This window comes from Petaurus breviceps, unplaced genomic scaffold (assembly GCF_028583685.1).
Source record: "Petaurus breviceps papuanus isolate PSGF00001 unplaced genomic scaffold, PetGlider_PUasm1.0 164, whole genome shotgun sequence".
Classification (NCBI taxonomy): Eukaryota; Metazoa; Chordata; class Mammalia; order Diprotodontia; family Petauridae; genus Petaurus; species Petaurus breviceps.
In genome coordinates this window covers 10994851-11022246 of record NW_027185735.1, presented here as the reverse complement: position 1 = coordinate 11022246, position 27396 = coordinate 10994851, and the positions used below count along the sequence as shown (strand labels likewise).

Below are 27396 nucleotides of genomic sequence, written 5' to 3'. Positions count from 1 at the left end.
TTGGCCTCCAGTACTGGCCATGTGACCTTGAACCACCTCCCGAGCCCTGTTTCCTCATCTGTTGAATGGGGTTGGACTAAGTGACCTCAAAAGTACCTTCCAACTTTATATCGTATCATTCTATTAAGGGATTTTCCTCTCTTACTCCAAGTCTTAGCTGCATTTTATTATATCATATTATTTCATTATATTATTATTAAATGCCAACGAATTCAGGAATCCTGTTTATATCAAATGGTATCTATAAAGTAGTTGAAAAAGCACTGACTTAGAGACTTACTTAAGGCAAAGAAAAGTCTCATTTTCATCCTCGTGGGGAAAATAAAAACTGCATCACACCACCCCCTCCCCAACTCAAAAGGTTTTAAGGATCAAATGAGTTAAAATGTGTACATAAGTGATAGTGATACCAGTACAAATCAAAACTAAAGGCAAAATTTTAGAATGCAAACTTAACCATGGCAGAAAGAGGAACTAGTGAAAACAGTTTTTAGTTATATTTGGTGTTCAGTTGAATAGTTTGAAGGAACAATTGGAGGTTGCACAAAGGTACAAAATTAAAATGCAAAATAAATTGCTCTCATCATGAAATGTAACAAAATTCAGGGGTCACCAATTCAGTGATTCACAGAATCTGTGCTGTCAGCTATATGACTTCTCCCTCCACAAAACAAATCACAACTCCTGCACTTTCTCACTTAGTACAATTGCTGGTTGCCTGTGCCTCCTTTTAAGCAATCCTCCTTGTACCCAGTGTGCCAGGGGCCTTCAGCTAAGTCTCTTAACCTATGAATAATTGTGGGGGACAGTCTTGTATTTCTATTTTCCAATACCTTCTGTTATCCCTCACTTTTGCTACATGGATCAGTGGACTTTCTTATGTCTCATTAGGAAACTAGGTGGTACAGTGGATACAGTTCTGAAGTTGGGAGTCAGGAAGACATTGAATTCAAATCCTGCCTCAGAGAAGCTGGGATCTGTAAAATGCTATTTTTATATTGAGTTGAGTTGAGTATCAAATGGGATAACATATGAAAAGCACTTTGTACATCCTCAACTGGTATATAAATATTAGCTATTATACATCACTTTTATATGTAATGAAGTATAAAAGATCACTTTTTATATTTTGCACTGCTTTTATATAATGCTTTTTTTGTGATGTATGACCCATAATTTTTATTCTTTGGAAAATATGATACTCCATGATCACAGACATATAATATCACTAAAAGAATATTGAGTTTTGTTTTATGGAGAAGTTAGAGGTCATTAAAAACAACAATCTCCTTAGCTTGCTCTTATTCCTGTTCAATTCTATTGCTCTCCATTCCATCCCCATTGTCTGAATTGTCTCTCCAAGGTGTGTGTGTGTGTGTGTGTGTGTGGTGATAGACTATCTCACTATATCATTTAGAAAATAGGCATTCTTAATCTTTTCTTTTTTCTATATTGATAAATAGCACAAGCTCTTTTGAGGGATTTTGGATCCCATTTACATGTATAGTGTTCCTGGTCTTAATAGTCATCTACAAGGTGACCTAAAGTGCATAGAATGTTGGACTTGGAGTGAGGAAGATATGAGTTTGAATCTTGCCTCAGGAACTTTCTAGATGTGTAAACTTGAGAAGTTACAACCTCTCTCATCCTCAGTTTCATCTGTAAATTGAGATAATATCTGCCTCACAGTTGTGGGGATCAAATGAGGTCACATTTAGAAAGTGCTATGTAAATTTTAAGGAACAATGTCACCATCTATAAGATCACCATCTTCTTCCACTCAGTTCTGGAAATCTGTCATGACAGTGCCAACAGCTTTGACAAACATATCTCTCTTTTAAGCTTCATTTGATATTCATAGTGAGGCCACATGGCATAGTTGTGCCCTCCTGGTTCACTGCCTTGTTGTGGCAGAGGGGCTTGCATAACTCTGGGGGACATAGTTTCACTATGAGCAATGATGTATGAAGTTACCCAAGATGGACAGGTCATAATGGAGAATTCTGACAAAAGGAGTGCCATTGGAGAAACCACTCCATTGGTTTCTGAGAAAAGCCCATGGACAATATGGAAGACCTTGTGTGTGGGGTCGTGAAGAGTTGGTCATGACTGCACAACAAGGCAACAACAATGGCATAGTGGATAGAGGGCTAGCTAGCCTCAGAGCCCTGGGTTCAAATGTCATCACTGGGCATACTGCCTGTGACCCTGTGCAAATCACTTAACATCTAGGCAACTTTCTAAGACTGTGTTGCAGAGAAGGGACAAACTTACATTGGTAGAAGAAATCTCATCATCTCAGATGTCCAGTCCTTATCTTGGTATTAATAATCAGAGGTTCATTGAATGAAGTTATCCCTTATATCTTTTAAGGAATAATATATAATTTCTAACATGCATACTTCAGAGACATCTTGTTGCAGGAGAGGCTTTAAGGTGATGAAAAGTGATTTTTTAAAAATCAGCAGATGAGTACAATACAAAGTTTCTCTGTACCTTTCAATCAATTGCATGACCTACCCTTCCAAGTTTATTACACATTATTTCCTTTCAGGATCTCTAAGTACAACTAATCTGGCCTTCTTGTTCCTTCACACATAATTTAACATTCCACCTTACAGGTCTGTACCTTTGCACGTGCCCTCATGCCTTGAATGTACCTCCCTCATCCCATTTTACCTCTGCTTCTTAGAGTTTCTAGTTTCCTTTGAAGCTTTTCTCAAATACCATCTCCTAAATGAAATGTTTTCCTGATCCTCCCAGTTGCCAGTGCCTCCTCTTCTTGAAATTACCTTGCATTTATTTTGTATGTACTTTATGTGTATAGCTTATTTCCTCCGGTAGACTCTAAGCTACTCAAAGGTAGATACTGTGTATTTTCTTTTTTTTTTTTTTGTATCCCCAGCTTCTAGCAGTGTTTGGCATATATTAGGTGTTTAAGTGTTTATTGATTACTTGATCATAAAAGTGTAGTCTTCCATAGAATATTTCTTCCGTAGAATATTCAACAATGTCCTCAAAATTAGTTAAGATTATTCCAATAAACTATAATTTTAATTTTTTTTCCACTAACAAGCATTTTTTCTCCCCAACTCACATACTAAGCCACTCCACACTGAAGAAAAGAAAAATAAAACCCTTGAAGGAAATATGTATAGTCAAGCAAAATAAATTCCCACATTGGCCACATAAAAATGTATATCTTGTTCTGCATTCTGAATCCATCACCTCTCTGTCAGGAAGTAGGTAGTATTCTTCATCGTCAGTCTTTTGGAATTATGGTTGATCATGGCATTGATCAGAATTCTTAAATCTTTCAAAATTGTCTTTATAATTTTGTTATTATATAAATTTTTCTCCTGATTCTACTCACTTCCCTCTCAGTTTGTACAAGTCCTCCCAGGTTTCTCAAAAACCTCTTCATTTCTTATTATAACACAATGATATTCCATTACATTCACATATAATTTGTTCTCTGTTTAATGAGTATCCACTTTGTTTCCAGTTCTTTGCCACTACAAAAATAGAGCTGCTATAAATATTTCTTGTACATATGAGTCCTTTTCCTCTTTCTTTGATCTCTTTGATGTACAGGTTTAGTAGTGGTATCTCTGGGTTGAAGTTTATGCAAAGCTTAAGGCATAGTTCCAAATTGCTATCCCAAATGGCTAGACTAATTCACAGCTCTATCAGGGGTGTTTTTAACAAGCCTATGTTCCTGAAAACTCCCCAACATTTGTCAATTTCTCTTTTTTTATTAATTTTGCCAATATGAAGAACGTATGATGGAACCTCAGAGCTACTTTAATTTGCATTTTGCTATAATTAATAATAATTAGTGATTTGAAGCATTTTTCATATGGTTACGGATAGCTTGAATTTCTTCCTTTGAAAATGAAAATAGCTTTCAGTGTTATAAATTTAAATCAATTCCTTAATATTTTTTAAACCTTTGATAGAGAAATTTACTGCAAAGATTTTTTTCCCAGCTACATTCAACTTATACCCTCATTTTTTAACTTTATTTTTTCAATTAAAATATACTTTTTTTCCTTTGTTTAGTCATTGTCAGTTATGTCTGACTCTGTGACCCCTTTGGGGGTTTTCTTGGCAAAGATACTGGAGTGGTTTGCCATTTTCTTCTCCAGCTAATTTTATAGGTGTGGAAACTAAGGCAAACAGAGTTAAGTGACTTGCCCAGGGTCACTTGGCTAGGAAGTGTCTGAGGTCAGATTTAAATTCATTTCTTCCTGACTCTAGCCCAGCACTCTATCCACTGCTCCACCTACCTATCCATCCAGACTTTCTTGAGATCCACCTTCCATGGCTATAGTTTGTTTTGCCTAAGTTAATTCCTCCCTTAATATATTCTCCATTCTCCCTTCTCTCATTTCCTTTCTGTTTCTTTACTGATTGAAATGTATTCCATGTGTATATTCTTTGACTTGTTCAGGTGAAAGTCAGTTTTAAGTGTCCTACTTCCTCTCCCCTTGTTCCTTGTTGGTATTGTCTTCTACTTGTACACCCAAATTATGTGGAATAATTTCCTCTACCCTTTCTCTCTCCATTTTTATCCCCTAGTGCGTCCTTCACACCTGCTTTTTTCATCTTTAAAGATCATCAGAACATAAAAAAAATACACTCTCGGGTCTTCTGTCTATGACCCCTGATAATGACAGGATTCTGAAGGGACATGTATCATCTTCCCACATTAGAATGAACATAGTTCATCCTTATTTAGTTCTTTTTCTTATTCACGTTGACCTTTTTATTTTTTTATTTTTCTGTGTTTGTACTTCAAAGTTCCTATGCAGCTCTGGTCTCATCATTAGGAATGCTTAGAAGTCCTATATTTCATTACAAATCTACTTTTTCCCCTGATGGATTATACTCAGTTTTGCTGAGTAAGTTATTCTTGGTTTTAAGCATGTGTCTTTTGCCTTCTGGAATGTTTTCCAAGCTCCCTACTCCTATAACTGGCTGATAAACCTTGGGTGATCCTGACTGTGGTTTCTAGATTCTTGAAATCTTTCAGTATTTTTTTTCCTTTGACTAGAAGCTCTGGAGTTGAGCTATTATGTTCCTGGGAATTTGTAATTTGGGGTTTCTTTCAAGAGGTAACCTAGTGTATTCTTTCTATTTTCACTTTGTCCTCTCGTTCTAGAGATCTGAGCAGTTCCCCTTTATGATTTCTTAAAATATGACATCCAGAGTCCAAAGATTCTTAAATTATCTCTCTGAAAGATCAATTTTTCAGGTTACATGTTTTTGATATGAGATGTTTTACATTTTCTTCTTTTTTTGGTTATTTGACTTCATTTTAGTAGTTCTTGTTGTCTTACAGAGTCATTAACTTCTATTTGATTCATTTTAATTTTAAACAAGTTGAACACTTGTTGTTTGGGTAAAGTTCTGTACCTCTTGTGTCAAGCTATTAATTCTCTTTTCAATTCTTTTTTCCATAGCTCTTAATATTGATATGATTCATATTCCTCCATTGCTACATTCATTTAGTCATCAGACAGGAATCTGAAGGGTGGCTTGGTGGCACAGTGAATAGAGCACCAGCCCTGGAGTCAGGAGGACATGAGTTCAAATCGGCCTCAGACGCTTAACACTTACTAGCTGTGTGGCCTTGGGCAAGTCACTTAACTCCAATTGCCCTGCTTTCCCCTATGCAAAAAGCAAAAAAAAAAAAAACAAAAAAATTAAATTAAGAATTTGAAGTAACGTTGGTTAAACTCATGTTTATGGAGGTTCTAGAAATTGGTCATTAGCACCATTTATGCAGAAATGTAATAGAACCAGCTCATATCAACTCAAGAGAACCATTAAATTTTCAGTGTGAGCATTTACACCTCAGAAATGGGCAAATGCTACAAATCAAAAGTTGTTTGTTGTTTTGTTGATTGTCTAAACTTAAAAAGGAATGGAGGAAATGTCAATAATGCATTAAGAGTGTATTGTGCATAAATTTTCTTCAAGAAAGTCCTTTATTAAATATTTGCCTGCACATCCCTGCTCCTGCCCCGCCTTTCCACCATATTTGCCAGCATTACTGGAGAAGCATAAATGGGCTGCACACAACTAAAGGACATTTTGTCATTTTCCTCATTGCCAGTGACCAAAGATTTCATTACTCAGAGGACAACTTACTGATAATAAGCCAGAACCTGACTGGAAACTTTTCAAGCCCTGCCAGAACTTGTACTCCATTGGCATGACCTTCGAGAATACAAAGTCACCTCTATACCACAATTAATGCTTTGAGTAGGGACTTTTGTAGAAATTCTATTCTTTTCTATTCTTCCAAAATTAAACTTATTCTTTCATTTACTTAAATTCATTTTTTTTCTATCTATGTAGCATATACTCAGATAGTCACATGGATCAGTCATCTCATTGATATGAATGTTCTTTCCAGTGCTGTAGATTGCAACCCGTCCAACCCTACAACGAGATTCTTGTCCATTACCTCCCAGAGTGTTTATCCAGTGTTCTGGAACCCTTCCTCAGTTTCTCCTAACATCACATGAATAGAAGTGAAACATTCACATTATCTACTACTGTTACTAGCCTTCACCATCTGGCCAGGCCACCTTTTTTCCTACCATATATTTCTTTAGCAACATGTTTCATTCCTGTTCTTCAAAGTTCCTCACAGGCTGGAGCCTGTTTACCCCACATCCACACTCCACGAGCTTTTCCATGGCCATCTGTGTGATGTTTATTTTCACTTCTTCAGAGACTGTTCTGCTCCATGTCTCACAACCGTATAATACCACCAGTAGAATGTTGGGATTTAAAAGGTGGGCTTTGGTGTAGCAATAACAACTTCTGCTGCTGGGCCAAGGACAGAGGATTGGAGCACCCTTTCTACTTCTAAGGGGTCCCCTTCAGCTCTGACCCCATGAATGTATCTAAACTGGGTTCGGTCATGGGAGATCTGACTTCTAAAGGGAGGGATTCAATTCTTTTTCAATCTCTTTGGCTCTTCATACCACCTTCAATCCTAGAGAAGAATTATTTAACACTTAGATTTAGGCTCATGTCTTGGGTCTCTCCAAAGGTGAGTAGAAAAGTATTTAGTGTATATTGTTGATCTTGTATAAGATGGCTACTTATTGAAGAAATTCTTTAAAAAAAAGAAAGAAAGAGGGAGGGAGGAAGAGAGGAAGCAAGGAAGGACAGAAGGAAGGAAGGAAAACAAATACTTAAAATAGAATGCAATAATATAACCACTGTTATACTCCCTTGAGAAGTTGAGACTTAAACCCTAGGATATGAATCAGTTTATGAAACTGCAGAATAAACAGTTTACATTTCACCAAACTCTTCATTGTCCAAGCAATACCTACCAGGTCTTTTTTTGGACAAGTCAGGCCTTATTTCCTCAGCAAGTAGTTATCCTTTTGTAATGGTAATGGGATTTGAAGATCTTCCATGCCCCTTGTATTGGCAAGCAAACAGGTACTTAGCACCTTGTTTCAAGTTCATGATTGTGTCAAGTATTAAGATCCAGAACTTGTGAATCCTGCAGTGGGATGAACTTGCTGATGTAACAGGAAGGGGCAGAACAAGGAGGAGCTAATACCATATATAAAGAAAAGCCCAAGCTAGAGAGCCAGAACTTCTTCTGAGAACTGAATTGAGAACTTCTGAGAGCCAGCCAGAGCTGCTGAGAACTTCTGAAAGCTGGCCAGAAGTGCCAGGAACCAGAACTGCTGGGAGCAAGCCGCGTGGAGGCTGAGGAGCTACTGGGGTGAGGAAAGAAGGATCCTTGTTTGAGGGAGGGAGTGAGAAGAGGAGGATCCTTGCTTGTTTTGAAGGCTTGATACTGTGGGTGTTTGCTGCATTGACTATGTGTACCAACTTCATGGTTACTGTAATGACTTTGACTTTCTGGTTTGGGGACTCAGTTTCCTGGTATCTGAATAAAGGCTTTGGTTCTGTCCTTCATGTGGAGAGCCTGTTACATTTTGTGATTCACAACTACACCAGTATATTCATAGCCACCATGGGTGCTGTGAATATCATGTTGTTGGTACATTTCCTCCAAGAAGCACTGTACTGTGTAGAGTAGACACTTTCTCACTGAGGAGCCAGGATCTCCAGATCGCCCAGATTCACAAAGTAGCCTCCAAAACTGGAAGTGTCTGCCTCAGATTTAGTAGTTGTCCACCTGTGATCAACAAAAGAAAAAACAATGCAGAATAGGCAATTAAGGCTCTGATATCCAGGTTCAGATTTGTCCAGGAAGGACATGTGTTCATGCAGCCAGGATGAGGGAAGGACACCAATCATCTCTTCTACTCCTCCAGTGAGAGAGTCCAATAGTACTAATAGGATAGATAGATGAAAGGGAGGAGTGGGGCAGAAAGCAGATCACCCCTTTTGAAGACATTGAGTTAGCAACTCTTTCTGCTCAGTGGCCAAAAAGGACAAGGCATTTCAGCACTGAATCACGTGTCTCTTGAAGTAAGTTTCTAGGAGAGGTCTGGCACATGCTCCCTATTTCCACTCATGCTTCATGGGATATAACCTCTGCAGCATTTGTATCCAGGAAAAACTTAGTCTCATTTGAAGAGCTTTGATATTTCCTGAAATCAATCAATCCTCTATCTTTTTCTGTTTAATTCTGGGCCCAACTTGTTATCCATTTATACTGTTTGTTCCAGATATAGCTGTTAACAGACAAGCTACATACATTGCCCATACAACTGCTTATCATAATCTGAGAAACAGACATTCTTCATGTACCTGGTCTTTCTTGTGTGGATGATCAGACCAAACCTTCTTAAGTATTTACAGTTGTCTTCCCAAAGATTCTACAATGGTCCAGAGCTTGATGCAACCAGCACAATGTCATCCACAAATAGGATTATCTGGGACATCTTGCCACACACAGGGAATTCCTCTTTAACTTCAGCTCTAAATTGGATCTGCTCCTTCACAGTGGCAAACACTTCCATTGAAGCATATTTTTCCCAGTTTGGGGCCTTATTTTTATGATCAGAGAGTGGTGAAACAAGATTATTTCTGTTTTGATATCTTGTGAGGAATCTTGAAGAATTTTTATATTGGGATAGAAATTTTAGATAGAAATCAAAGCTTTAAAGTGGTGTTTTCCTAATAGACACTGTTTTTACTTTATGCTTCTTAAGAATAGTATTATGATGATAAGTAGTTAGAATTACAACTTGATATTTCAACTTCTCACCATAAAGTTAATATTTATTCATGTAATTAATATGGCACCATGACAGCATATCATATAGCTATGTAAAAATTGACTCTGCTTTGAATTCAAAATCCATTCATGAATGTCCTAGTTTGCTCTGAGACAGAATCCCCATGAAAATGTTCTGTCATAATATCTACAATACATGACAATCATGCTTAAAATGTTTCTGGTTTTGTTGACTCAAGGTTAAAAATGGGAAAAGATGATCATCAGTAAGATTACTGACTAATAGGAAGTGACAAATTTACTCAAAGCTAATGTTTGTGGGTTTTTTTAGAGCATCTGATGTGTTGTTATTTAACTGTTTCATGTATGTGTTTTCCTGAAAAAATAAGACCAGATCTTATGCTTCTTTGGATATTCCATTGTGTCTAGAAGTGTGTTCATCACATGGAAAGACATTTTTGTCAAACGAATTGGCATTTCTACATTTGTATGGCAGGTATCATTTTAGTTCCTTATCCTCAATTTGCTCAGCTGTCATCCCTTCTTTTATAGAATATCTAGTTGAACAGAGAATACAAATAGAAGGTAAATAATAAGTAGGTTTAAAATATATATATGTATATGTATGTATCAGATAGTTACTCTTTATAATAATAATATGTAGTATTTATTTAGTGCTTTTAAGGTTTACAAGTTACTTTACATACCATCTCTCCTGATCCTCACAACCATACTAAGAGATGTATGCCATTGTTATACTCATTTCACAAATGATGAAACAGGCTTAGAGATATTAATGCTTTGCCCAGGGTTACACAATTAGTGTCTGTGGCAGGATTTGAACTCAGGTCTTCCTGATTGTAAACCTATCTCTATCCCTTCAACACCTACGTGCCTCTAGAACTACTGGTTGATTAAGAAGTTACAGGAACATGGTATATAACCTCCTCTCCTAGGGGATACAAGGTAAAAAGGCTATGGAGATACCTAAGGAGGCAGCTAAGGGAATTTTCAGGAAGCTAGTCCACAATTAGGTACAGCAGAGACTTTGGAACTTCCACCAGCAATGCCAGCAGCATATGTGAACTTTGTTTCATAGTAGATGATTGACAATGACAGCAGACAGCAGATGGAGGATGCCAGGAAATAATACAAGGCAAGAGGGAAAGAATAAGACTAAAGACCTTAGGTTCCACTCCTTATAGGGCACATGACTATTGAGACCATTGCAGACATTGGGCCTATTCAGTAGAGTGATGTATTGAACTGTAACTGATCCCATTCATGGTCCCTGGAAGCAATCACTTCTACTTGGATCCTAGTGCTCTCTGGCCACAACATGATGTCTTTGGCCAACAGGGCAAGACAGAAAACTGGAGCTATTTTTTTTAATGATTTTTCTGGCCCAGTATTGCAACAGATATCATTAAAAAGTGTGAGAGTTGTGCTCAGTGAATGCAAAGAAAAGTAATACTTTTCTCATGCTGCATATTTGGAGAATGGAAACTACTTTAGACTTGTCTTACTTTTTTTAATCTCTAGAATAAGATAGGTAGTGATAACATGTCCTATCTTGGTGATAGTAACTAATCATTTCACCAGGTACCCAGGTATCCCTAACCAGGAACAGGAAAGCTTAGTTGCAGAAGGATTTGACAGCAGCAACTTCCAGAACGAGCTACTCAAAGAAATGCTAAAGAACCCTGGTCCCAAAGAAACCTACAATCCAATTGAAAAATGATGAATGTGTAAGGAACACTGAGACCTATATAAAAAAAAAATCTCAGTGAAGGCAACATTTAGCATCCCTAGTATGTTCCTAAACTCAATTGTAAATGATACTACAGGGTTACATTATAATTTTCTGATGCTAAGGCAGAAACCACACCTACCTGATGACCTGTGCATTTCAGTTTCAGGAGATAGAGAGTATGCAGATACTCATAATAAATTGAGAGGGAGGCTGAGAGAAACTTACCAATTAGCCATCACTTTAGCTTAGAAAAACCTTGACAGAAACAAATGATGGTGTGATGATTAAATTTATTTCCCAGACTAGAAGTTCTCAAATTTTTTGGTGTCATGACTTCTTTATACTCTTAAATATTATTGAGGATCTTCCTTCAAGAGATTTTGTTTATATGGGTTCTATCTATCGATATTTAATGTATTGGAAATTAAAACACCTTATACTGTTATAAAAATAGTTTTCACCTGATGCATCCCCTGAAATAGTCTCAGGGATTCTTGGGAGGATCCACTCATGGATCCCTTAGGGATTCCTGAACCACTCTTTGAGCATCACTGACCTAGACCTTCAGCAAAGAGAAAATGTTATTGAGAAAGCTTGGTATTTAAGGGATACACAAGTTAGTGAGCACACAGAAAACTAGTCCATGGCAAGTTGTTGAGAGATATTTCAAATTACCTATTTAGAGAATACCCCAAAAGAGTGGTGGGAACTCTGTAAAGACAATTAATCACACTCATCTGTTGCCCATAGGAAAGTTTGTTAGATTATTGGATCAGCATGAAGAAATAAATTGTAATTAGCAGAGTGAGTAAATGACATTCACCAGTTATACAAAGACTGTCTGAACTAGGCAATAACTTAGAAAGTGATGGTGACACTGTGTTAAGGTAATCCAACAACCTTGCCTTTATCTAAGGAAAACTGCAAGTCAGACTGAAACTAGGGCAATAGTTTTCCTGCTTAGCATTTCATCTATAGGAAGTCCTGTCAACCTGGGGCCTCACAATTCAGATTTAGGAATCCAGACCTATAAACCTATCGTGATGATGGTCAGCTCATACTATTAGCCAACTCAAAAGTGTGATGCAAAAATGTCAACAGATTACAAGAGAGCTAGATCTACTTACGCTTTGGATCAACTAACATGAAAAATGATTATACATGTACCCAGATTACTGTAATGCTTGCCCATGTAATATATGCCCTGTATGTAATTGTGTATGTTGATTATATGTGTGTGTGTGTGTGGCTTCCAAGTTATGTATCTGTTTTATTATTTTGTACTTTATTTCTGTTTGCTTATATGCTATCATGTATATGCTAAGTGACATTGTCTGTTAGCTAGTCATTGTTTTTCTGTTCATGTAGTAGAAATTGAATTGACTTATTAGGTCCATCTCAGGGAGCATGTGGCCAGAGCTCCCCTAGGAACTTTTAGGTTCTCCATTGACAATGTGACCCAGCATTTGGGTGCATCAGAGACAACAAACTCTATGGCTACTTCCAATCATGTAGTGACTGAACCCTAAAAGGGTATTTTGGTATGATGTGGCAAACCCTGAATGATTCTTTAGTCCTCCTCCCATCCCATGTGTAGCAGCAAGCACCCTAGCACACCCAGGGTGGCTGCCAACACAGGTTCTTAGATCTGCTTCTCCAAAGGAAAGCAACTCAAAATGGGTTAACAATCATACTTTAATCAATAAAACATATATCATTTTACCTAGTTCAGGGGAAAAAGTCAACACCCTGAACTTCAGAGAATACAAATAGAAGTTACAAGCAGACAGTGAAACAGATCAGCAGACAGGGCTTCCCACTGTCTGACCATTACATCCATACCTAGTCAGTTACCAGAGAGGGAAGCACCAACATCTGGGTTTTCAAAGGGGGGGGTGCCTGAACAGCTGCCCAGAGTCTCATCTGGCCAAATCACACAACTCTTCCCAAAGTGAGCCCCACAGCAAAACCTCACATCAGGGTATATATATACTTCTCCTGGGTCAGAGAATGTCACAACCCTATTGACCCATTGCCCAATCACAAGTGACAAGGTATGGGCATTCCTGAAAAACAAGCCTCCCTCCACAGGCTCCAGGTGAGCACATTCAGCCTATTAGGGGGCAGAGTATATTTTCAAATCAGGGAAGGTTCTCAGAGTCACTTAAGCCTATCAAAGGGCCAAGGGGCAGGGAAGATCTTCAGATTCCCATTCCCATAACACCATGACAGCAGGAGGAATAATCCTGCTTCATCAGATAAAAGTAAAAATAACTTCTGGCTTGCTCTCTTCCATTGACCCTTAAGTTAGTATCTTGAAACTGTAAGACTTTCAGTGAGGAATAGCAGTTAGAGAAGAGGGACTCCCCCAAGACAACTTGTATCTTGTCCCCTAAGTGCCTTTTCCATATTGTTTCTTTTTAAAAATTCTTTATTTAATTTATTTATTTTTAATTTTCAACATTCACTTCCACAAGATATTTCAGTTCCAAATTTTCTCCCCATCTCTCCCCTCCCCCCACTCCAAGCCAATGTACATTCTGAATCCCCTTCCCCCAATCTACCCTCCCTTCTATCACCCCCTACCCCTTTTTTTTGTCCCCTTCCCCTTCTATTTTCCTGTAGGACAAGATAGATTTCTGTACCCACTGCCTGTATATCTTATTTCCCAGTTGCATGTAAAAACAATTTTTAACATTTGTTTTTAAAACTTTGATTTCCACATTGTCTCTGTTCCTCCCTCCCCATCCACCCTCATTGAGAACCAAACAATTCAATAAAGGTTATATGTGCGTAGTCATGCAAAACATTTCCATAGGGGCAGCTAGGTGGTGCAGTGAGTAAAGTGCCTGTGCCAGAGTCAGGAGGATGAGAGTTCGGTTCCAGCCTCAGACACTTAACACCCACACAAAAAAACTAGCCTTGTAACCTTGGGCAAGTTACTTAACTCCAATTTTCCTCCAAAAAGCAAAAACAAAAAAACAAAAAACATTTCCATAATAGTCATGTTGTGAAAGACTAACTATATTTCCCTCCATCTTATCCCACCTCATTTATTCTATTCTCTCTTTTGACCCTGTTCTTCCTCAAAAGTGTTTTCTTCTGATTACCCCTTCCCCAAATCTGCCTCCCTTCTATCATCCTATCTTTTCTTATCCCCTTCTCCCCTACTTTCCTGTAGGGTAGGATAAATGTTCATACCCTATTGAGTGTGTTTGTTATTCCCTCCTTAAGCCAAATCTGATAAGAGTAAGGTTCACTAATTCCCTCTCACCTCCCCCCTCTTCCCCTCTACTGTAAAAGCTTGTTCTTGCCTCTTTTAAGTGATATAATTTACCCCATTCTACTTCTCCCTTTCTTCTTCTCCCAGTACCTTCCTCTCTCTCACCCCCTTAATTTTATTTTTAGACATCATCTCTTCATATTCAGCTCATCCTGTGCCTTCTGTGTGTGTGTGTGTGTGTGTGTGTGTGTGTATTCTCTTTCATGTTTGCCTTTTCATGCTTCTCTTGGGTCTTGTATTTGAAAGTCAAATTTTCTATTCAGCTCTGATCTTTTCATCAAGAATGCTGGAAAGTTCTCTATTTCATTGAATATCCATTCCCCCCCCCCCTGAAGGATTATACTCAGTTTTGCTGGGTAGGTGATTCTTGGTTTTAATGCTAGCTCCTTTGACTTCTGGAATATTATATTCCAAGCCTTCTGATCCCTTAATGTAGAAGCTGCTACATCTTGTATTATCCTGATTGTGTTTCTGCAATACTTGAATTGTTTCTTTCCGGCTGCTTGCAATATTTTTCCTTGACCTGGGAACTCTGGAATTTGGCTACAATATTCCTAGGAGTTTTCCTTTTGGAATCTTTCAGGAGGTGATCAGTGGACTATCTCAATTTCTATTTTATCCTCTGGTTCCAGAACAGCAGGGCAGTTTTCCTTGATAATTTTTTTAAAGCAATTGGGGTTAAGTAACTTGCTCAAGGTTACACAGCCAGTTATTTTGTGTGGGTGCTAAGTATCTGAGGCCGGAACCGATCCCAGGTCTCCCAACTCTGGGGCCGGCACTCTTACTCACTGCACCACCTGTCTGCCCCAATCCTTGATAATTTCTTGAAAGAAGATGTCTAGGCTCTTTTTTTTTTTATCATGGCTTTCAGGTAGTCCAATAATTTTTAAATTATTGCTACTGGATCTATTTTCCAGGTCAGTGGTTTTTCCAATGAGATATTTCATGTTGTCTTCTATTTTTTCATTCTTTTAGTTTTGTTTTATAATTTCTTGATTTCTCATAGAGTCATTAGCTTCCATTTGTTGCATTCTAATTTTGAAGGAATTATTTTCTTCAGTGAAGTTTTGGACGTCCTTTTCCATTTGGTCAATTTTGCTTTTTAAGGCATTCTCCTTATTGGTTTTTTTGGACCTCTTTTTTACATTTAGGTTAGTCTATTTTTAGGGTTTTATTTTCTTAAGTATTTTGGGGGGGTCTCCTTTAGCAAGCTGTTGACTCATTTTTTCATGATTTTCTTTCATTATTCTCATTTTTCTTCCCAATTTTTCCTCTACTTCTCTTGATTTTTTTTTTTTTGCTTTTTGGAGGGGGGGAAGGTAGGGCAATTGGGGTTAAGTGACTTGCCCAAGGTCACACATCTAGTAAGTGTTAAGTGTCTGTGGCCAGATTTGAACTCAGGTCCTCCTGCACCACCTAGCCACTCCCTCTTCCTTGATTTTCAAAATCCTTTTTGATCTCTTCCATAGCCTGAGACCAATTCATATTTTTCTTGGAGGCTTTGAATGTAGGATCTTTGACTTTGTTGTCTTCTTCTGATTGTATGTTTTGATCTTCTTTGCCACCAAAATAAAATTCTGTAATCTGAGCTTTTTTTATACTGTTTGCTCATTTTCCCAGTCAATTACTTGACTATTTAACTTTTTGTTAAAGTATAACTCTGCTTTCAGTGTGGAGGGTGTATTGTACCAAGTTTCAGGGGTTTTGTGCAACATTTTCAGCTGCAGTTTTCAGACTGGTGCCCAATCTGTGCTGGCACAGCCTACACTGGACTTCACTTCTCTCCCAGCTCTGCCCAACAGACCTTTCCTCTCAACCTTCCAGGTTGTCTTGGGCTGGAAATTTGTTTCATTCTGTCATTTTGTGGTTCCTTTAAATTTTCAATTCTTCCAAGATGGCATGACCAAAGGAGAGATGTTTACTCCTCTCCTGGCCTGTACTCTGGTCTATGAGTGACTACAAGCACTCTTTTCTGTCTTGGAACTGTCTTGGAAGTTCTGCCACTCCAGTATTCCTCCTCGCTGTAGGACTGCCACCTAGGACTATGACCCAGATCCAAGTATGGGCAAAGCAAGAGAATTCTGCCTCACTACCAGCAAAGATTTCTCTGCAATACCTCTCTGATCAGTTACTTGATCTCCCTACTGTCTGTGGGCTAAGAGTCCCAGAATCAGCTGCTGCCACTGCCACACCACCACCTCAGGACTGGGGCCAGACTGTGCTCCTCTCTCACCCAGGTCCAACAGACCTTTCCTTCTTCTTCTAAGACCTTCTAAGTTGTCTTTGGCATTTGTAGGTTGAGAAGTCTGGAAATAGCCACAGCTATCAGTGATTCAGTCCCTTGATGCCTGCTCTGGGTTAGCTGGTGCCCAGTTTGCGCTGGCACAGCCTATACTGGATGTCACTCCTCTCCCAGCCCTGTGCAAAAGACCTTTCCTGTTAACCTTCCAGGTTGTCTTGGGTAGGAAATTTGTTTCATTTTGTCATCTTGTGGATTCTTCTGCTCACGTATTTGTTTAGAGTAATTTTTTACAGATATTTGGGGGGATCTGTGGGAGATCTCAAGCAAGTCCCTGCTTTTATTTTTTTTTTTGTTTTTTTGGAGGGCAATTGGGGTTAAGTAACTTGCCCAAGGTTACACAGCTTGTGTGTGTGTGTGTGTGTTAAGTGTCTGAGGCCTGAACCGAACTCGGGTCCTCCTGACTCCGGGGCTGGCGCTTTACTCACTGTGCCACTTAGCTACCCAAAGTCCATGCTTTTAGTCTGCCATCTTGGCTCTGTTCCTGTATTCTTTTTCTTGGCTAAGTAATTGAACATTTTTTTAAAATAGTATTTTATTTTTTCCAAGTACATGTAAAGACAAATTTTTAATATTCATAATTAAAATTAAATTTGAAGTTCTGAATTTTCTCCCTCTTTCCCTTCCCCCATCCCCTCTCCCCTCTCTAAGATGGTAAGCAATTTGATATAGGGTATGTATTTGCAATCACATAAAACATATTTCTATATTAGTCATCTTATGAAAGAAGAAATAGAACAAAAGGAAAAAACACACAAAAATTAAAAAATTAAAATAGTATGCTTCAATCTGCATTAAGACTCCATTGATTTTTTTTAAAATACGGATAGCATTTTCCATAATGAGTTTTTTCAAATTTTCCTGGATCATTGTATTGTTGAGAAGAGCTAAGTCAATCATAGTTGGTCATTGCACAATGTTGCTATTACTGTGTACAATGTTTTCCTAATTCTGCTCACTTCACTTTGCATCAGTTCATGTAAATCTTTTCAGGTTTTTCTGAAAACCTCCTGTTCTTCATTTCTTATAGCACAAGATTTATTACATTTATATACTGCAACTTGTTCGACCATTCCCCAGTTAATGGGCATCCCCTCAATTTCCAATTCTCTACCACCACAAATAGAACAGCTATGAGTATTTGTAAGGGTTATGGGATTTAAAGATCTTCCATGCCTGATAGCTTAAGCTGGATGTCACCCTCTGTCTGCAACTGTGATGTGTCACCCTTGGACCTGGCATCAAGCATATTAAGAACTGACCTCTCAAATGGGACCCCTTAGGACAGGGACAGCTCTATATCCTATTTCAGCAGCAAGTAGCCATAGAAGAAGAGATCTTCACCCCTTACCACAAGATTTTGGGGCCCCATTTGTTCGGGGTGGGGGGAATGATGGGGAGCTTGTGCTCAAGCCCCACCCTAAAATATGGTTTTCTGTGTTTATTGTGTGCTATTCTTGTTATATTGTTGTGAAATTTTGTTGACACCATTTATTCCTATTGTATTTTTGCCAAGTAAGGGATATGAAAGATCTTGGGGCTGAATGTAAGGGTTATGGGATTTAAAGATCTTCCATGCCCCATTGGACTTACTGACGTAGCAGGAAGGGGCTGAGCAAGAGGAAGCAGAAGCCAAACTAGAGTTCTTGCGGTGGCTAGCAGTGGCGGCGACAGCAGCAGCAGCAGCAGAGGCAATGGTGGTGGCATCTCGAAGCCCTTTTTGAGTCAGCCAGAATTTCTGCTAAGGACTCCTGCTGAGGACTGCCAGGGGCCAGAGCTGCTGGGAGCACGCTTCCTGGACGCTGGGTGGTTGCTGTGAGTGGGGAGAGGAGGACCTTTGCCTGAGGTAGCCTGTTCTGTTTTAAAGGCTTGAGAATGTGGGTGCTTTCTACTTTATCTACCTGTGCCAATTTCATAACTACCCTGATGGCTTTCACTTTCTGGTTTTGGGACTCAGTCTTTTGGTATTTTAATAAATTTTCTAGCTTATTCCCCCATATGGCAAGCCTGATGTATTTTGTGATGGATAATTATATCAGCATATCTGTAATTTCCATAGGCATTGTGAATATGGCATTGCTGATACAGTATTTTTGTACATGTAGGTCCTTTTCGCTTTTCATGATCTCTTTAGGAAACAGACCTGGTAGTGGAATTGCTGGATCAAAGAGGATGCCTAGTTTTATTGTCCTTTGGAACATAGTCCCAAATTGCTCTCCAGAATAGTTGGATCAGTTCACAATTCTACCAACAATGCATTAGTGTTCCCCTAACTGAATAGTTTTGAAGAGGATGTGTCCAGGTGTGGAATCAACCTCATGAGCTCTAAAGGTCCTAGGTTCCTGGTGTGAGGAAGCACTTTTATATACCTGTCTACCACTTACTTTCTGTTTTCCCCTCCAATTTGTTGGGAGAAGGGATATAATATAAAAGAAAACCATTTGTCTCCTTTTTGCATGACAGCCAAGCAGTCAATATTTTGGAAGTTTTTTTTCATTAGTTGCTTGCCTTTGTTTCTATATTATTTTAGGTTGTTAAAACTTAGATTGTCATTTACCATGAGTTTGTTTGCCTATGAATGTGCAATTCTGAATTGAAAAGGACAGACTTTTTACCCTAAAAAAGGGAAAGAAATTATTTCCCTCAGCTCAATTTGAGTTGCAGGCAGAGCCAATTAGAGAGTATATATATATATATATATATATATATATATATATAAAATAATGATTTTCTGGAGTGTATATCAACCAATCAATATTTATTAAGTACCTGCTATGAACCAGGACCTTTGCTAAGTGCTGGGAGTATATAAAGTAGCAAAAGACAATCCCTGCCCTCAGGGAGCTTACATTCTAATGAGGGAGACTGCATGCAAACAAAGCAAGCTACACACAGGATAAATAGCATGCATGTTCAGTTCCTAACTCTAGACCTTTTTTAAAAAACTTAGAAATATAGATAGACTGATAAGAAGTAAAAGGAGATCTGGGTAGAGGATTGTTACCATTTTTCCTGAGGGCACCTTGGTCTTGAAACAGCTGAGATTTGTTATTGATGTTATTTTGAATACTGGGTGTTATAGTCTTCTGCTCTTAGTCTTTATATAGTGTAAGAATCCCTTAGCCCACAAATACACTTCAAGGTCCTAATTTCTCATTCAACAAATACCTCTACATCATGGGGACCATTAGATAGCAATGCCTCATTGGACATTCAAGGGATTGATTCCAATCAACTCTAAGGACTTAATCCTTTCTGTAATTACCTGTTTGTTTTATCATCAGATGAATTTGGAGCTCCATTTGGAATTTCCTATCATTTTCAGGAATTCATTGGAGAAATAGGCTTCCTTGTACATTGTCACCAGAGAGTTTTTGTCCAGACATCTATCTCCACTGCTACGTTTATTAAATTTTAATTCTGAGCTGCCAAAGTATTACTATGCTCTTTTAGCAAAAGCAAAAACCCTAAGCCTGTGATCTTCAGAGCTTTTCCAGGTCTGCTCTGTGTCCTGAGGGGTTTCTGACTCTCAAGCAACTAAATTTCAATGCAGAAAAATGTAAAGCTTTACTTCAATAAGCTCCATCTGGCAGCATCCTTTCTTTCTCCAATCAGCATGAAGTAGCTGTTGAGCTGAAAGGAGTGAGACAAAACATCCCCAAGAGTAAAATTTGGAAGTGGATTTTATTACCAAGGGACTGCCGGGGGTCACATACCCAGATCAGACAGTGAGTTGGCACGGACAATGTGCCAGTTTTTAAAGTGAGTCAGGTTATGTAAGCTGAGACTACAATCAGTGATTTGACAAAGTATTTTTGAATTTCCCGCACATGGGAAGTTTACCCTAGACTAAGGGTGGAGATGGGGAATATCCGGTGCAGGAGGGGGGGGAGGGACAGTGGAGGATGGAGAAATATCTGCTGGGGGGGCAGGGGAGAATGGAGAAACACTCAACAAGGATTTTACTGTAGGCTGAAATTCCTGCTCAGGGATCAGTTGGGGAAGACAAGGGTGGAGTCGTACTCAACAGTAGCAGAGGCCAAGCCTTTCTCATTTCTATTAACTATACTATAACTAGGCAATATACATTCCTGCCAAACCACCAGTTTTCCAGTCAGTAACTACAGAATCTTTTTATCAGCCAAATGCAAATTACACGCTAGGAAATGGGCCATTTAGGTCATCTTTAAGTGCCTTTTCTCTGAAGCTGCTTTGTCAGTATCTCCTTCTCAACTTTCCTTATTTCTGCTATTTCCATTAGCAAAGCTGTCCACACTCCTTTCATCCTTCCATCAGTAAAATATTTGCAGATCCTATAAATCATTTGAGAGGAATTAGGATAGCAAAGTGCACACAAATAGCACATAAACAAATAAACAGCTCAAATACTGTACAGAACATTTAACTGGTAATTGCAGGACGTTAACTGGTTCAATGCAAATTAAAATTTTATTCATTCATGATAATCAGTAAATGTTCACAATTATACAGTGCACAAGCAAACAAATGTATAACCTAAATGTATAACCTTCTATCTCACCCAATACTGTGAGTAAAAGAATCACTACAGTGCTCCAAGAGGAATTGAAGAAAAAGCAAAAGTAGTTGAAGCTGATAATCTTTCCACTGCAGGTCAAAGAGGCTCTTCTTTGATGTGTGGTCAGCCAACCAGAACCAGGTACTGAATGCCATGGATGCTCTGCAGTCCCTCCAAAATCCTGTATCATGACTATCACAGAAGCAGTTTGTCAGCCTCTCCATGTGAAGCGTTTGGATCAGCTGAGCAAGCTGTTTGAGGTCTCTGCATGTGCCAGCCACCAGTCACCCTTAACCAAGATGCATACTCATTACTAGTCATTCCCTCTTCATGTTCTTTGTCTCCAAATTACAGCAATAAGTAAGCAGGGTTGTTTTCCATATACTTAACAAATATGGGATAAAGGTTATGGCATCATTTTAAGGTTGAATTCTATATTATACATAAGAAACATCACATGCTGACGCCTTTGTGATGTCTGTTTAAGTTTTGAGGTTCCTAGCATATTTAGCAAGGTGTGGTTGAGATACTCAGGTTGTGGATTTCCCTGAAGGCTGACAGGGTGTGGTTCTAGACTTATTGATTCTCACCAAGATAAATATCTCACTGATTAATTTGTTTTCAAAATCAGTGCCTTGATTAGAATGAATTCTGGCTGGGAAGCTAAATACCAAGAAATAGTCTTCCAACAACATCTTAGGAATAAGAACAGTTTTTCCAGTTTGCTCATCTTGGTCTTTATCTTTTACTTTTGGATATTTTGTATTCCAAAGTTTCCTTCCCTTAGAGTTCAGTCAGTCAATAAGCATTGATTAAGCACTTTCTATACATCATATACTGTGCTAAGTAGAGTGGATACAAAAAAAAGGCAAAAGACAGTCCCTTGCCCTCAAGGAACTCAACGTAATGGGGCAGATAATATGTAATTATGTAAAACAAAATATATACAGCATAAATAGGAAATAACCAACGGAGGGGAGGCAATGAATAAGAATGATTGGGAAAGGTTTCCTGTGGAAGGTAAGATTTTTAGCTGGAACTTGAAAGAAGCCAGGAGGTAGAGTTGAGGTGGAGAGAACATTCTAGCTCTGGGGGACAGCCAGTAGAAATGCCTGGAGCTGAGAGATGGAGTGCTTTGTTCAAGGAACAACAAGGAAGTCAGTATCATTGAATTGAAGAGTAGGATGGTTAAGGTATAAAAAGACTGGAAAGGTAAGCTGGTCTTCTAGGTTATGAAGGACTTTAAGCAGCAGGAGATTTTGTGTTTGCTTCTAGAGGTGATAAGGATTCTCTGGAATTTATAGAACAGGAAGGTGAAATGTTCAGACCTGAACTTTCAGAAAATCATTTTGGTAGCTGCTGTGATCCTGATAGTGATGGGAATGTGATTTGAACTGGACCCCTAAAAGGAAAAGACCATGTTTTGGGGACCTGGACTCCAAAGCCCCTGAACCAAGTCCCTGGCATTTGCCTGAGGCATCCTCCATCCCAGTCGATAATCCTTTTAATTACTCTTTCATTTCAACCCTTGTTGTCTGAACCTGCCCCCCCCCCCCCATTTGCCACTCCTTAATCCCATCCAGATCTTCCCACAGTATATATAGAGTATTAAAGTGTCTGTCTTTCCCCCATTAAATTGCTCAGATTCTTAAAATCCCTCCTGCAACTATTGGCAACAGAATAAACCTTGTCTCTGATTGAAAGAAGGCTTAAGTGGTGGAATTCTTTTGAGGCAGACCCATACCCTTTGCCCTGTATTTTGGGGTTCCCAGTACCCCTAGATTCAACAGTAGTAGTTTCTTCTTATTTGAACTCATTCTTTCTGGCTATTTGTAGTATCTTTTCTTTAACCTATACATTGCTACGGTGTTTCTTGATGTTTTCAATTGGAGGTTTCTTTCAGGTGGCTACTGTTGTGCCAGGTTTTCCCCATCCCCTCTACCTCAAGGAAGTGAGCAGACTGCCAGGTCAGCTCTGCTCTCCCCCACTGGGTCTCTGATTTTTCCAGTCAGCTCACCTGCATAGAAGTAGGCAGGCTTCTGGGTCAGGAGCGGGAGTTTCAAGGTGTGTACTGACCAATCACTGCTTACATAAGGCCCCCTTTATAAGCTGAGGTTTTGCCCCAGATCGGGGCTGTTACTGGCTGTTGCTACTGCTATTGCTGTACCTAGGATGTGTGGTAGTAACTGCTCAACCGGCCATGTGGCCTGATCAGCCAACATGGTGTTTTAATAAAAGGTCCATTCTAAAATTATTACTTTGGTCTTGCTCATGTTAATCAAGGTACAGCAGCTACTAATAGATTCTTTCTATTTTAACTTTGCCCTATGGTTCTAGTAATTCTAGTCAAAGATTCTAGATTTCTTGAAATATAGCATGCAGGGTTTTTGTTTGGTCATGTTTTGGGGGAAATGCATTAATTCTTAAATTTTCTTTCTTCATTCTGTTTTTCAGGTGAGTTATTTTTCATAATAGATACCTCATGTTCTTCTAGTTTTCCAGTCTTTTGATTTTTTTTCTAATATTTTGTCTCATTAAATTTTTTTGTTCTGTTTTATTTTTCAGGCTGTCCTCTACTTAGATAAGGTTTTCCACTAAGCTATTCCTTTTCCTTCCAACTTTTTCTCGAGTTAAATTTCATCTTTTTTATCTCCCATGACCCCTTGGGAACTTGTGACCAAGTAATTTTTTCCACCTGAGGGCTATTTATATCTGCCCATGACTTCCTCATTCTGAAAAAAACCTCACTTGATCCACCCGTCTCCACTAGCTATCATCTCATATCTACTCTCTTTTGTGGTTTGACTCCTTTAGAAGGTTGTCTGTAAATGGTGCCTCTACTGAAACTTCTCTCTCTAATTCTTAACTGCTAAATTAAAATGACCTTTTCTCAGTCTTCATCCTTCTTGATCTTTCTGCCTCCTTTGACCCTGCTGAACAACCCTGATACTGTCTCCTCACTAATTTTTTGTGATACCACTCTCCTAATTCTCCTTCCACCCATGTGACTTCAGTCTCTGCTGGATCTTTATCCAGATTATACTAGCTAACCCTGGGTGTCCCCCAGTCCTCTAACTTGGATCTTCTTCTCTTGTCCTTGTATACTATTTTGCTTGGCAATCTCATCAGCTCAATTACTATCTCTATGCTTATGACTCAAATCTACCCTAACCTCTCTACTGATCCCCAGTCTCATATCTCCAACTGCCTATTATAAAGCCAAGCAAGAGCAGCTTTCCAGAAGAATGCTACTGTGAACAGCTTTTAAGGTTCTGATTACACAGTATAGTGATCACTCTATTCCATAACAAATCAGAGCAAAACATTTGCAGTAAATCAAGGTACAGCATTCACAATGTTACAACTTATTACAAAAAATCAAAATACAGCATTCAAACAACTTATCACTAAGATGGCCACATAGTTTTCACCACAGTGGTCACAAAGTTTTCAACAAAGAACAATCATTTAGCAACTCAAGCATTCAATCACCTCAATCATTCAATCATCCTTAAGGAGGTTTGCTTCCTCAAGGAACACCAAGTACCATAGTCAAAGTTCTCCACTCATGAGGCACACTAAGTTACAAATCAGTCACTTATCAGTCATCAATCACTAAGTACAATAATTTAGTCAATCAGTCATTCAATCATCCTTCATCATTCACTATTCAATCATCAGAAAATACACAAACCCTCCATCCCTAGGTCACTAGTAAATTACAATTTCTCAGTCAGTACACAGTATCCAAGTAAAGTCTTCTTTCAGCTTGACTCGAAGTGGTCTCTCTGATTCCCGGGATCCCCTTCCATGGTCCCCAGGTCCTGGATTCACGAAACTGTCACCTGGGTTCAAAGGCAGACAGCTCCCAGGTCCTTGTCCAGCTCGCTGTGTAGGTCCTAGTCCACATTGGAGCTCACAGTGTCCAGTCCATTTCAAATCCTTCACAGTCTCTGTTCCTGGGAAGACAAGGCTTAACAAAGCCCAAACAGATCCATGCAAAATACCAGCATCACAGTCATGCTTCCTCTGTCTTTGACAGCTCTGGCTGGCCCTTGGAAATCCACAGCAACTCCTCAGCAGCTCCAGCTGGCCCTCAGCTCTGATTTGGCTCTCAGAAATCCTCAGCAGCTCTGGCTGGCCCTCAGACTCAGCTGAAGTTTCATCTGGTTCCAAGAATAAAATCACTCTATCCAGGTTTTCAAAATCAAAATCATTCTCTCTAGCCTGGGGGTGGGGGGGGGGTGGGGGGGGGTTTCCTCTTCAGCCTCCCTGGGTGGCAGCAGCTTCTGCCTCCAAGGAGCTTGCTCCAAGAAGATCTGACTCTCCCTCAGCCAGGGTCTTTCCTTATATACAGACAGCATTGGCTTCCTGTTTCAGCCCACCCCTTCCTGTTACATCAGCAACAGGGATTCATACCTTCTGTTTCTTTAACAGAGTCTTGATTAATTACTAAGTGCTGAGTACCTGTTACCTATGCCAATACAAAGGGATCTTCAAATTCAAATTACATTACAATTACTCCTATTAGAGAGCTTAAACTACATGTCCTGGAGATATCTTACACTTAAAATGTCCAATACTATTAATTATCTTTCCCCAAAAAAACCCATCCCCTCTTCCTAACTTTCTTACTACTTTAAGAGCACCCACAGCCTCCCAGTTACCTAGGCTCACAACCTAGGTGTCATCCTTGACTCCTTATTCTCTCCCAACACTTCTCTACATCCAATAAGTTGCCAAGTCTTACTTCAATCTTCATAATATCTTTCATATATACCCCCTGCTTTCTTCTGGCATTACCACTACCCTGGTTCAGGCCTTCACCACCTAAAACCAGGCTATTCCAATAACTTTCCCTGCTCAGTCCTCTCCCCTGCTGTAGCCTATCATCCACTCAGTGGTCAAAATAATATTCTTAAAATACAGGTCTCACCATGTCAACCCCCTCCCATCCAGTATATTCCAATGGCCTTCCTATTACCTGCATGATCAATTCTAAAATCCTGTCTGGCTTTCAAAGTCCTCCATAAAACCTGGCCCCTCCCTACATTTTCAGTCTTCTTACACCTTACCCACCTTCATATACTCTGTGATCCAGTGACACAGCCTCCTGGCTGTTCTTACACAAAACATTCCATCTCTCAGCTCTGGGCATTTTCCCTGACTGTGCCTCATACGTTGAATTCTTTCCCTTCTGATTTCTGCTTGCTTGCTTCCCTGGTTTTCTTTAAGTCTCAGCTACAAGAAGCCTTTCTCCATCCTTAATTTTAGTGTCTTCCTTCTGAGACTGTAGCCAGTTTCCTATGTGTATATATAGGAATATGTGTGTGTATATGTTCATATATATACACATATACACACATATGTATATGTGTGTATGTTGATATGTAGTTGTTTCCATGTTGTCTTCCCCATTAGACTGTGAGTTCCTTGAGAGCAGGGTCTATTTTTTGCCTTTCTTTGTATAATGGTGCTTAGTACAATGAGTGGCATACAGGTACATAATAAATGCTTGTTAACTTGATTTAACTTTTTTCCTCAGTTTACCTTTAAACATTTTCTTTACTCATAGAATTTTGTTGTTGTTATGGTATTAGGAGTTTTCTTCTGCTTACTCATCTTTCTAGCCACAGTTCCTGGATTGGGACATTGTGCTAAAGCCAGCATCTTCCCTTTTTAACCTTCTTGGATAGGGTGGCTAGGGCCTGATCCTCTCCCCACTTCAATCTGGATACTCCTGCCATTGTTGTTGTTGTTATTCATTTTTCAGTAATGTCCAACTCAATCCCATTTGGGATTTTCTTGGCAAAGATACCGGAGTGGTTTACCATTTCCTTCTCCAGCTCATTTTACAGATAAGGAAACTTAGGTAAACAGGATTAATCGAGTAACTTGCCCAGAGTCACACAGCTAGTTAAGTGTCTGAGGCCAGATTTGAACTCAGGTCCTCCTGACTCCAAGCCCAGCATTCTATCCACTGTACCATCTAGTTGCCCATTACTTGTCACTACACGGTCATGGTTTTCAGTCAGGTAGCTGGATCTTGATTCCATTTCCCTGGGCCAGGACAGAAAACTAAGATTGGAATTAGGACCAGCTCCTACCTTCTGCTTCAGTTTCTGGCATCTGCCTCAGTCTTCTGGTGGTCTAACATAGGTGCTAGCCTTAGCCCCATCTCTATCTCTTACTCCTTGTTCCTCATGAAAATTGGCATTTCCCTGGAATGAGTTAGGACCTATTATTATTTAATTAATTGATATTAATTAATTGCTATGGTCCTAAAGTGCATACTGCCCAGTTTCATCTGCTCTACCTCTGTCTCTTTAGACAT

At 39.2% G+C, this 27396-nt stretch overlaps 1 protein-coding gene across 1 annotated transcript in view; it reads right to left on the bottom strand.

Annotated features, from left to right (window-relative positions):
• Window positions 1–18232, bottom strand: part of LOC138156932 (fibroin heavy chain-like) — a 20000-nt gene extending 1768 nt beyond the window's left edge. Inside the window, exon 1 of the mRNA XM_069082407.1 lies at window positions 18164–18232. Within this exon, the coding sequence (XP_068938508.1) occupies window positions 18164–18232 (69 nt within the window). The remainder of the gene's footprint in view (window positions 1–18163) is intronic.
• Window positions 18233–27396: the final 9164 nt, after the last annotated feature.